The sequence below is a fragment of the Nicrophorus vespilloides genome, unplaced genomic scaffold, assembly GCF_001412225.1.
Source record: "Nicrophorus vespilloides isolate i.1.1-1 unplaced genomic scaffold, Nicve_v1.0, whole genome shotgun sequence".
NCBI classification, from domain to species: Eukaryota; Metazoa; Arthropoda; class Insecta; order Coleoptera; family Silphidae; genus Nicrophorus; species Nicrophorus vespilloides.
In genome coordinates, this window is record NW_017099702.1 from 1 (window position 1) to 11,207 (window position 11,207).

Here is an 11,207-nt window from a genome sequence, read left to right on the forward strand (position 1 = left end):
AAAATTAGGGCAGGTTAGGTTAGGTTAGGTTAGGTTAGGTTAGGTTAGGTTAGGTTAGGTTAGGTTAGGTTAGGTTAGGTTAGGTTAGGTTAGGTTAGGTTAGGTTAGGTTAGTCTTCTTATAAATCATCGTGTTTCTCCATAACTATAAACAACACAATTATGAATTACCACTCAAATTAAAGATAAACATTTGGACTTTCCAACGTACCATACTACATATTTGTAACTATTGCCGACTTGCTGCAATTTACGTTCAAAAGTTTTTTTAAAGCTTCGTCTTTTTACAAATCATCGTTTTTCTCCATAACTATGCAATACATAATAATGAATGATATCTCGAATTAAAGACAAATATTTGGACTTGTCAACGCGCCATCTGCGATGTTTGCAGATATTACAGATTTCCTGTAAAGTACGGTCAAACTTGCAAAAATTTCTTGAATTTACAGAGCCACCCTGTACATTGAAATATTTATTTTTTCCTATTGGCAGTGTTGCGTGTGCAACTTGTTAGATCGCCGCTGGCTTCGGTCGGTTGAAACGTCAAATCGCATTTGTATGTGTCAAAATGGCGTTCGGGATTATTTAGTTTTAACAATATTAAACAACATTTTTTTTTGATTGGGTGTGGCCCAGTCTCACGCGGCATTCAGGGATCTGTGGTAGCGGGGGCCGCCTACGATCCGTGCGCGAGTGTTTGTAGAGGGTCGTAGCAGGAAGGAAGACCGCAGGGCGCGCGCCCGCTTCTCCGGGGGGCTTGGCATTCTTTGCGCGCACTTCGTGTGTGTGTGTGTGTGTATGCATATACGTACATATGATCGGGGTGTAAACTGGTATAAACTTTCGTGAGAGATTCGCATAGGTTATATATATATATATATATCTGCTTATCTCTGTAAACAAACGGAACGCGCGCAATCTTATACAAATCGCAGTGATAAATAAACATCAACAAAATCGTCTGAATTCCAAGTCGGGCTTCCGGCCCTAATTCTAATTGGAATTTGGAGAATCCTTAACGCAGTAACGATGACCAGACAAGAGCGCATTCGCATTGTGGGGGTTGTTGTGGAGTGATAAAGTGTTTAGTTTTTAGTACTTTTTTTTAAATTTCATTCACCATAAGGCTCGAGTGAGTTTCAAAGTAAAATGTCACGGTTAGCTGATTACTTTGTCATAGTTGGATATGATCACGAAAAAGAAAGTGAGTTTTTAGTGCATTGAACCTGCCTACAAACATATATTGTGCAAACATCTAAATTGTTTCATTATTTTTTTTTTCATTTGCTGCAGGAAGTGGCATCAGCAATGGCATGATATTGCAGAGGTTCCCTGAAAAGGACTGGAGTGACACACCGTTCATTGAAGGCATTGAATGGGTAATTTGAAATTTGAGGTCAATGATGTAATCAAAATGCTGTGACCTGTTGTTTTCTTTTATATCTATTTTTTGGTTCTTCCATTCGAAAACTTAACAACAACAGTTCTGTCAACCTCAAGGATGGGCTCTCTCCACAGACAGACAGGAGCCAAGGTTCTTTGTCTCTGTCCTCACTGACATCGATGCAAACAGGCATTACTGTGCCTGCCTCTGCTTCAATGAAACTGTTTCCATTAAACCCAGCAAACCTGTTGATGAGGTATGAAACAATGAAATATGAAGCAATCTTTTTCTTTATTGTTTATGTTGTTAATATGATTTTAGGATGAAGACACAGTGGATGGTGAAACATCACTGGCCAGACTGATACCAGTCATCTCACATCACAGTATTATGTACGCTCCCAAGTGTCTGGTACTGGTGTCTAGACTTGATTACATTGAGACCTTTCGAGTGAGTCTTCTTTCATTAAATTTTGATATATATATAGTCATTATGTTGTCTTATGCAACCAACAAAACTGTTTACTTTGATCGGTGGATTTAAATATCTTATAAGAAATTTTATATCTTAAATGTTGTACATTGAAAACAACAAATCTATTATTTCAGAATTGTTTGGGTATTATATATACTGTGTACGTGGAGAATTTGAATGTGCACTTGGAGACTTTGGTGGGCAACATTTTGGGATGCATCCAGGTGCCACCTCCTGGTGGACCCCAGGTACGTTTCAGCATTGGAGCAGGAGATAGGCAAGCACTGCAGCCGCCGATCAGCCCTTCTTTGCCAGTGACACATACCTCGGTTAATTTGCTTTTTCAGCAATTAGGTGAGTATCTCGTTTCTGTGACTGATGTTGTCTATAATTAACAACAATTTTGTACCGTTTGATAGGTATAAGAAATGTGTTAGTGTTGTTTTGTGCCATAATGACGGAACACAAGATTTTATTCCACTCGAAGAGCTACAACCGTCTGACGGAGGCGTGTCGAGCGCTCACTGCCCTCATGTATCCATTCCGGTACAGCCACGTCTACATACCTCTGCTGCCAGCAGCCCTCGTGGAAGTCCTCTCCACGCCCACCCCGTTCATCATGGGCGTGCACTCATCGCTGAGGTCGGAGGTGGCCGAACTAATGGACGTGATTGTCGCCGATTTGGATGGCGGCTCGATCACCGTCCCGGACGGCGTCTCGTTGCCGCTACTCCCCGAGCCTTTGCTCAGCAATATGCAGGAACAGCTGAGTCTTATCCTGCAGCCGGAGCTGAGCTGCGCCGACCACGCCTTCCCGCCCTTAGCGGTAAGGGCGCCCGAACAGGTGATGCTGGACAAGGAGATTCGCGCCGTCTTTATGCGCCTCTTCGCACAACTCCTGCAAGGCTACCGCAGCTGTCTCACGCTGATCCGTATCCATCCGAAACCGGTGATCACCTTCCACAAGGCCGCCTTCCTCGGAGAGCGAAACCTCATCGACTGCGACTTTACGACGCGCGTCCTCGACTGCATGTTCTTTACGAGTTTTGTGGCAGAAAGGGGTTCTCCTTGGAGGCCGTGCGACGTCTGGGATGAGTTGTACAGCAACTTAGGTGACTACCTGAAGTCGGAGACGCAGAGTCCTCGACATCTGTTAGTGCACATCCAGGAGCTAGCTCATCAGTTGTACACGAACGAGAACCCCAATCCGCAGTTGTACTCGCAGAAGATCCTAGCGCCGCCTGAGGGCGCCTTCGCTCGCATCCATCAGCCTCCACTGCCGACCATCGACCCGCAGCAAGTGCAGACCATCATAGACGAGGGACTCTCTAAGAACAATCTCAAATCCAGGTGAGTTTCTCGATTCCAGCCTTCACAACAAATCAAGCATTTAATTCACTTTTTTTCTGTCTACGCTCAGCGGAGACTATGCTTGGTAAGATTATTGTTATTAATCTAATTATTTTGTGTTTTTTTTCTATTACTTTTGTTCGTTCTTAGTCACACTATTAACACTGTTTCTTAACCGTTGACATGCGACACGCGCTTTACTTAAATTTAAATCTCGATAAGCTTAGGAAACGAAAATTACATGTTCTCGATTATCGTCAAGTGTATTGAATAGTTTGCGTGTGTTACTCAATCAGGTTGCAATCATTGAGACCAACCCAGCCAAGGATAGTGCCGATGGGACCACACATATCAAATCTGAACGAGAATAAAAACATATTGAGTAACTCTGCCAGAAGGTTGGAGGTAATTATCTGCAAAAGCGATTGAGTACTTGGGATTAATTTGTATGATTTTATGTCGTAGGTGTTACGGAGCTGCGTAAATTGCATATTCGAAAATAAGATATCGGATGCGAGGAAGACTTTTCCGGCGGTGCTTCGTGCTCTGCAGTCGAAGGCGGCGCGTTTGGCGTTATGCAATGAGTTGGCCCAGCATGTCGTAGGGAATAAAGCCATGCTCGAGCACCAGCAGTTTGATCTGGTGGTGCGTCTGATGAATTGCGCTCTGCAAGACGACTCCTCCATGGACGAACACGGGGTTGCCGCTGCTCTACTCCCGTTGGCCGCTGCTTTCTGCAGAAAGCTCTGCACAGGTGTCATACAGTTTGCGTATACTTGCATACAAGAGCATGCCGTGTGGCAGAACCAGCAGTTCTGGGAAGCCGCCTACTATCAGGACGTGCAGAAAGATATAAAGGCCCTGTACCTGCCGCGAACGGACACGATCTCGCCTCGGCTGGGTAACGATCTTATCATTAGTCCGACGTCGCCTAGGGAGAACAAGGACGTGATCTGGAGCAATCGCAGGTCCATCATCAACCGGGTGGCAGAACCTAGTGCTTTGGAGATCGCCGCCGAGCAGATGCGTCTGTGGAACACAATCGATGCGACCAAGCAAAATGAGTTGGTGACTAGCGAGGAGAGCACTCTCTACAGTCAGGCTATTCACTATGCTAATCGCATGGTTGCTTTACTCATTCCATTGGATATTGGCAACAAAACACATAAGCAGGATCATCACATTGACGACGAGCAGGCCAGCAACAGCATCACGAACAGGTAATACATTAATAAATATATATATTATTATCGAGATTAACATTAATAATTTTGCAGTGTCGCGGAAAGTGACAGCGCCGATGCGGAAAGCGGCTTTGAGGATCAGGATCCGGGTGAGACAGGTGCGACGGTGATACGTCTTGTCTCACGGTTTTTGGACAAGGTCTGCAACGAGGGTGGCGTTAGTAGGGACCACATTAAGAATCTCCATCAAATGGTTCCGGGTGTCGTCTTCATCCACATCGAGACGTTGGAGGCCGTCTACAGGGAATCGAAGCGGTTGCCGCCCATCCAAAAGCCCAAGATCAACATGCCCAATATGCTACCAGGCGAGGAACCAATTACAGATGGGCTGCGTGTGTATCTTCTCCCGGATGGACGAGAGGAGAGCACCGCCGGGAACTTGGGCGGACCACCGCTTCTCCCTGCAGAAGGTGCCATCTTCTTGACGAACTACAGGATCATTTTCAAGGGGACACCTTGCGATTCATTCGGTATTTATATATGAAATATGATGTTAGTTGATTTATAATTTACAGCGTGCGTACATATTGTTTGCAGCCTGCGAGCAGATCGTCGTTCGGGCGTTTCCTGTGACCTCCCTGACCAAGGAGAAGCGAGTGGCCGTACAGTATTTGGCGCATCTGGATCAATGGTTGCAGGAAGGTCTGCAGCTCAGATCGTGCACGTTTCAGCTGATGAAGTTGGCTTTCGACGAGGAGGTTACTCCGGAGAACATCGAGAGTTTGCGTAAGATGATACACAAGATGCGCCATCCGCCCACGGTCTTCCATCATTTTGCCTTCGCCGGACAGGTGATGGTTTCGCAGACACCTCTGCATAAAGGCAAAGAGAAGAACGCTACATTGCGAGGCTTTGCCAAGAAGACGTTACTAAAGACGGCTCGTCGCGCCGGTTTCAAGCAGAAACCGACCTCAAAGCGACAGAAGTACGTGCTGCCCGATATGAACGTTTCGAATTCGTCCAAGTACATGACATCTCCGGGTCGCATGAGTCTGCCTAATCATCACGGCGATGATTACCCGCACGAGGATGATATCTCCGTCGATGATTTCGAGCAGACTCCCCCGAATAGTATAATTGTGCCTCCGCAAACCGATGTGAAGACATTGGAACGTCTCGCGGAGAGGAGCTACGTGCGCGACTGGCAACGCCTTGGCCTGTGCAATTACAGTGGCTCACCAACTGCTAAATCATCAACGCCCGATCAGTTCCGATTGACGTCAGTGAACTCTGTCTACATGATTTGTCGCAGTTATCCTGCCCTTCTGGTGATGCCCTCGAACGTCACCGATGAGTCGATTCGCAGGTTCTGCAGGTGCTATCGCCAGGGTCGCATACCGAGCATCACGTGGAGGCATCCCAAGACCAAAGCGTTGCTTCTGAGAGGCGCCGGACATCACGGCAAGAGCGTCATGGGAATGCTGAAAAGCCATCCGACCACCAACAACATGACGGAGACCACATCGTCGCTGGAGCAAGAGAAGTATCTATCAGCATTGGTCACGGCCACGCCCATATTCAATCAGAGGGTTGGGTGGGGCAAGTCGGATAGCAGTCTGAGCATCGATTCGTTGCTGTTCGCCACGGAGGAGCATTTGGGGGGCGGAGCAGGGGGCACGTTGACGCCCGACGTCTCGCGACGGTCAAATCCGCTGAAGACCATTGGTACGTTGGGCGTGTTTCCCAGGAACAGCGGCGGGAAAGGACCGAAGAACTTTGGTCGCTGGGGATCGCTCAAGGATAAAAGGCACAGCTCTCAGGCATCTCTGAGCAACGTGCCGCAGAACAGGACTAACATCAGGCATTCCGTGGATGTGGCCGACGCGACGGACGGCGTCAACTCATTGCAGAGGGCGGCTCTGTACATTCTAGGTAACTCCATATAAATGAATAATTTCAATGCAATATGAAATCACTTCTTGTTTTTTTTTTAATTTTTAGGTGAAAAAGCACAAATGAAGGGAGTGAAAGTGGAATCTGCACCGAAAACTGATTTCATACCGGTAGAGTATTGCGACGTGAGACATACGAAGGCGGCATTTAAAAAACTGATGCGCGCCTGCATTCCGAGCTCGCAACTGGAGCCAGACCAAAGTTTCCACAAGTAAAATCAATAATTAACCTGCTTTCTATCAACATTATTTGTGCCGATATCTAAATTTGTATTCGTTTTTTTTTTGATTAGATTGATCGAGAATTCCGAATGGCTGCAGCAGCTGCAAAACATCATGCAGCTTTCCGGTGCTGTCGTCGATCTGTTGGATCTTCAGGGATCGTCGGTGGCGATCTGTCTGGAGGATGGTTGGGACATCACCGCGCAGATATCGTCAATCGCGCAACTCTGCCTGGATCCGCACTATCGTACTCTGGAAGGTTTCCGGGTGCTGGTGGAGAAGGAGTGGATCGGATTCGGTCACAGGTTCAGTCACAGGAGCAACCTGAACGCGAATTCGCAAGCGAGCGGTTTCGCGCCGACCTTCCTTCAATTCCTCGACGTCGTCCACCAGATCCAACGGCAATATCCGATGGCGTTCGAGTTCAACGATTACTACCTGCGTTTCCTCGCATACCATTCGGTGTCGTGTCGCTTTCGAACGTTCCTGTTCGACTGCGAACTGGAACGTGTCGAAAGCGGCGTCGCCGCCGTCGAGGACAAACGCGGCTCGCTCACGTCGCACCACAAAAGCGTGGACACCATCTCCGACGACGAGAGCGTTTATCCCGGCGGCAGGATGGCCGGCACACAGAGTGGTACCAATCTGGGACAGAGCGTCTTCGATTACATAGAAAAACAGAACGCCAGGAGCCCGCAGTTCTTTAACTTCATGTACACGCCCGGCCTCGAGCATCAGGTAAGATGAAAATAAATGATTCGCGCGAGACGATGTATTATCATAATTGCATTGCTTTGCAGGTTTTGAGGCCTCAATCCAATCTGGCGTGTCTGGATGTGTGGAGTTATTACATAGATGAAGAACTCGCGCACGGTCCCAGCTACGATGTGGAAATTATACAGATGGACACGCAGCAGGAGGAGGAAGCCGAAGCTGCCGACGGCATCAACAATAAGTCGATGCGCAAGACCATCACCATGGGGTATAATAATAATATCTCATTGAAGCGTATATATTTATGCATTTTTTGTTATAGTTACGAGAGCGTGAATAAAACCGTACCGGAGGCGTTCAGTCATCTCCTAGAGGAAATCCATCGTTTGGAAACAGAGCTGGGGCATCTGCCGCAGAAGTGGAAAGTGCTCTGGGATAAACTCGAGATTCCATCCACCGATTCTTTAACGGTATGTTGACAAATAATCGTATTTGTTGATGAACGCGTTTTAATTGTATATTAATATTTTACAGAGACACGCTTCGTTCAGTACGGCTCTGGTGAGGTCGCACGGTAGGCTCGTGCACAAGAGATCAACTTTGGAGATCTTGATGCGTGGAAAGATGGTCGGTGCAGCTGAATCCTCTTTGGTCTATTCGCATCCCCATCGCTTCGAAAAGTACAATTACACGACTCCGACGCACTGCGATCAGTGTCCGCACCTCCTCTGGGGACCAGTCAAGGTAAATACAGTTTGATGAGTTGAATTGTGTAAATAAATTTAAATGTAAATCTGTTAAGATGGGTATGAGGTGCGTGGACTGCGGCTTCAGCTGCCACGAGAAGTGCATGGAGAGCGTCACGAAGAACTGCACCATGTACAAGACGGTCAGCGACAATTCGACAACGCAGACGATGCCCGGCAGCGGCGGCGACAACGGATCCGTGAGTTCAGGTAAATTGACGACGAATTAACTTCTTCGTTCCTTGACTAATCGTGCACGTCCGTTTTGGCTACAAGTAGGAAGCGCCCGACAAACATCGAGCCAACAGTACTACGAGCAGTTCTCCTCGAACGTCGCCGAGAATCGGACGCACGAAGGATACCTCTACAAGAGGGGCGCTCTGCTCAAGGGATGGAAACAACGTTGGTTCGTTCTCGACTCCATCAAGCATCAGCTTAGGTACTACGATGCGATGGAAGACTCCCATTGCAAGGGATTCATTGGTACGTCCATATAAACACGTAAAATGTAGAATGAAAAAACTGTATCGTGATTTGCTTCTCCTCTTGAAGATCTTGCCGAGGTGATGTCCGTGCAGCCGGCGGCTCCAGCTCCCGGACCACCGAAGAAAACCGATGACAAATCCTTCTTCGATGTAAGTGCACCATGCATAGCGCACCAAACATATTCAACATATTCATTTGTATATTCCAGTTGAGAACAAGTCGAAGAACGTACAACTTTTGCGCTGCGAATGCAATAGCCGCACAGGAGTGGATAGAGAAGCTACAAGCCTGCCTCCAATAAATAAAATTTAAAACAATAAAAAAGCGAGCCAATCGCCGATCAGCGAAACGAAAAATCGAAATGACCAAGAACACGCCCATCCGTTCGTTCTTCTTCGTCCGCTCCAAGAAAGGTTTGATTACAATTCATAGTTTGATTGTTATTTGTTGAACTTTTCGTTCGTTTCTCATTTATTCGACAAGGAATAACGTTAATCCACGTTTTCTGCATATATATTTGGTACAATGAGGGTACGATGCTCGGAGAAAAGAAAACAATTAATCTGCTCAATTCTGTGCTCTCATAACAATACGACTCGACTCAATCCGTTTGTGTAGTGTTAGTATACTAGTTTAATGATGATGATGATGATATTTCGTTGTTGATGATGATGAATGATTATTATTATTTTGTCGTATTTATATATGTATTTTATATGTATATAAATATAGTATGTATTTAGTGAAGAAAGAAGGGCGTGAATACGCGAAGAGAGAGAGAGAGAGTTGAAAGGGCGGGAGGGAGAGAGATATATTTTATTTTACATAGGAGATCTCTAAAAAATGTTGATTTTTTTTTTATAAATATATATAAAACAATTATTATTATTATTATTAGGTAGATAATTAATTTAATTAATTTTAGTGTTTTATACTCGGTTCTTGTTTCCATGTGATTTATAATTTCGTTTAAACGCTTTTGTTAGTCATTGAGCTCTCTAATATATTTATATAAACAACTCGACAAACAAACAAGCAAACAACCATATCAACAGCAATGTGTGCATGTTGCTGCAGACATTGCGCGCGCAAGGCGTGATTTCGTCAGGGAAAGGAGGAACAAGGTGTTTGTTTATTGCAATAATTTGGTGGATTTAAAGGATTTTCTTCCCCCCTCACAACCACCCGTATCTCGACAAATTGATCATCACCAAAAAACAAAAACAAAATGTGCGGTGATGGCAACCGGGGGCGGAAATAAAAATTGAAACTCAGATTAGCTTTCTTTGATTTTATATATATATTTAAACTTTATTTTTTTTTCTCTTTATATTTGTGATATATATTTTATATCTGTTGTATTTTTACTGCTCTTGCATATTATTTAGGTTCCTCGCTAAATATATATATATATATTATTATTATTTTTTTATCCTCTATTTGTTATTTTATATTAAACCAGTCGCGCTTCCAATTCAAAATGTTTTTCATTTGTTTGATAAGATGTTTATTTCTTTAAAAAAAGTCATCTATGACAAGACAATAATTGTTTGATTCTCCATGGCAACAACAGTTTGATTAGTTTGAAACGCTCTCGTGTAACGTTGATCTCAGTGTGCGAGTTTCTAAAGACCAAAAAGATCCTCTCGATTCCTTTCTGTTTTTTTTGTTTTCTTTTCAACGCTGATCATGATTTCCCTTCTTTCCCAGCGTCAATGTTTTTCCCACCTAAATGTGTGTGTATGTATGTAACTTAAGTAAAAGTTTATCGCTCTGTATGTGTAAATGTAAATATATTATAATAAATTAGACGTAATTGGACGGAATTTAATTGAGTGTGTCTCTAATGGTGTAATTGCAAGTGATTTACTACTTAGACGGGTTGTACAGTGACCTTGATGATCAGTTGATTGGAATCGTCGACGAAGTTGTTGGCCAAAAGATCTTCGAGGAGCGCAAACTCTTTGTAACCGTAACCCTTGGGGTTCATCTCCTCGGTGGGTCTCTGGAAAGCGCCCAGATCCGGCTTCGTCATGATTGTCTCCTTTATATTCCTGAACGATTGCCTAAGAAAGAGTTCGATAATTTCCATATGTTTACGTTGTTTAATTGATTTAAAAAATAAACTAACAGCGGATGGACGATGGTGAGGACCAACTTTCCACTGAACGGCCAATCCAAGGTGTTATCGTGTTTGGAGCGCATCATGTGCACCAAGAGAGCGACGTAATTGGAATCGTTCGGTGATAGATTGAATCTCAAGCACAGCCTAGGTAACAAAAAGTTTTAAAAAAATGATGATCAACTTCAACAACAACGAAAACCTGTAACCGTTGCAGGACGTATAAAATCCCGGACTGTAGTACATAACATGTTGATTGTTCTTCATCGTGTTCAGTTTGTTCTTGAAATCGGTCAAGTACCAGACGTAATTCCCGTTGCAGTAGCGCAGCGGAAGCGACGACATCACCGTGGAATTGGCCGAAATCCGATCGCTCATATTCGTTATTATAATCTCCTGCTCTCTATTCTTCTGCTCAAGAAACACGATTTTCTCGTAAAGCGCCCTGAAAAAGAAACTCATTTTTTACACAATCTAAGGCAGCGTTTTCCAAACTGTGTGACGCACCTCCCTGGGGTGGAGCGAATATTAGTAGCAGTGTTTTCACATTTCATTGATTTACTCGAAAACT

The 11,207-nt window shown here is 44.7% G+C and overlaps 2 protein-coding genes across 4 annotated transcripts; one reads left to right on the top strand and one right to left on the bottom strand.

The window, feature by feature from the left end:
* Positions 1 to 514: 514 nt before the first annotated feature.
* LOC108565257 (myotubularin-related protein 13) lies at positions 515 to 9,329 on the top strand. Of its 3 annotated transcripts, none has more exons than XM_017924611.1 (20): positions 515 to 1,206; positions 1,296 to 1,381; positions 1,487 to 1,642; positions 1,708 to 1,836; positions 1,995 to 2,214; positions 2,280 to 3,210; positions 3,281 to 3,295; positions 3,507 to 3,615; positions 3,676 to 4,430; positions 4,488 to 4,924; positions 4,992 to 6,326; positions 6,396 to 6,558; positions 6,640 to 7,306; positions 7,369 to 7,550; positions 7,605 to 7,752; positions 7,817 to 8,026; positions 8,085 to 8,238; positions 8,305 to 8,511; positions 8,581 to 8,663; positions 8,723 to 9,329. In XM_017924611.1, the coding sequence occupies exons 1-20, from the start codon at positions 1,152 to 1,154 to the stop codon at positions 8,813 to 8,815; spliced, it is 6,135 nt and encodes a 2,044-aa protein (XP_017780100.1). In that variant the 5' UTR covers positions 515 to 1,151; the 3' UTR covers positions 8,816 to 9,329. The 3 variants fall into 3 exon arrangements, with proteins under 3 accessions (XP_017780100.1, XP_017780101.1, XP_017780102.1); XM_017924612.1 differs by having other exon boundaries at positions 8,308 to 8,511; XM_017924613.1 differs by lacking the exon at positions 3,281 to 3,295.
* Positions 9,330 to 9,838: 509 nt separating this feature from the next.
* On the bottom strand, positions 9,839 to 11,164 carry LOC108565256 (TNF receptor-associated factor 6-like). The gene is made up of 3 exons (XM_017924610.1): positions 10,839 to 11,164; positions 10,646 to 10,783; positions 9,839 to 10,580 (listed from the first exon to the last, which is right to left on the bottom strand). Exons 1-3 carry the CDS (start codon positions 11,096 to 11,098, stop codon positions 10,388 to 10,390), a joined length of 591 nt encoding a protein of 196 aa, XP_017780099.1. The 5' UTR covers positions 11,099 to 11,164; the 3' UTR covers positions 9,839 to 10,387.
* Positions 11,165 to 11,207: the final 43 nt, after the last annotated feature.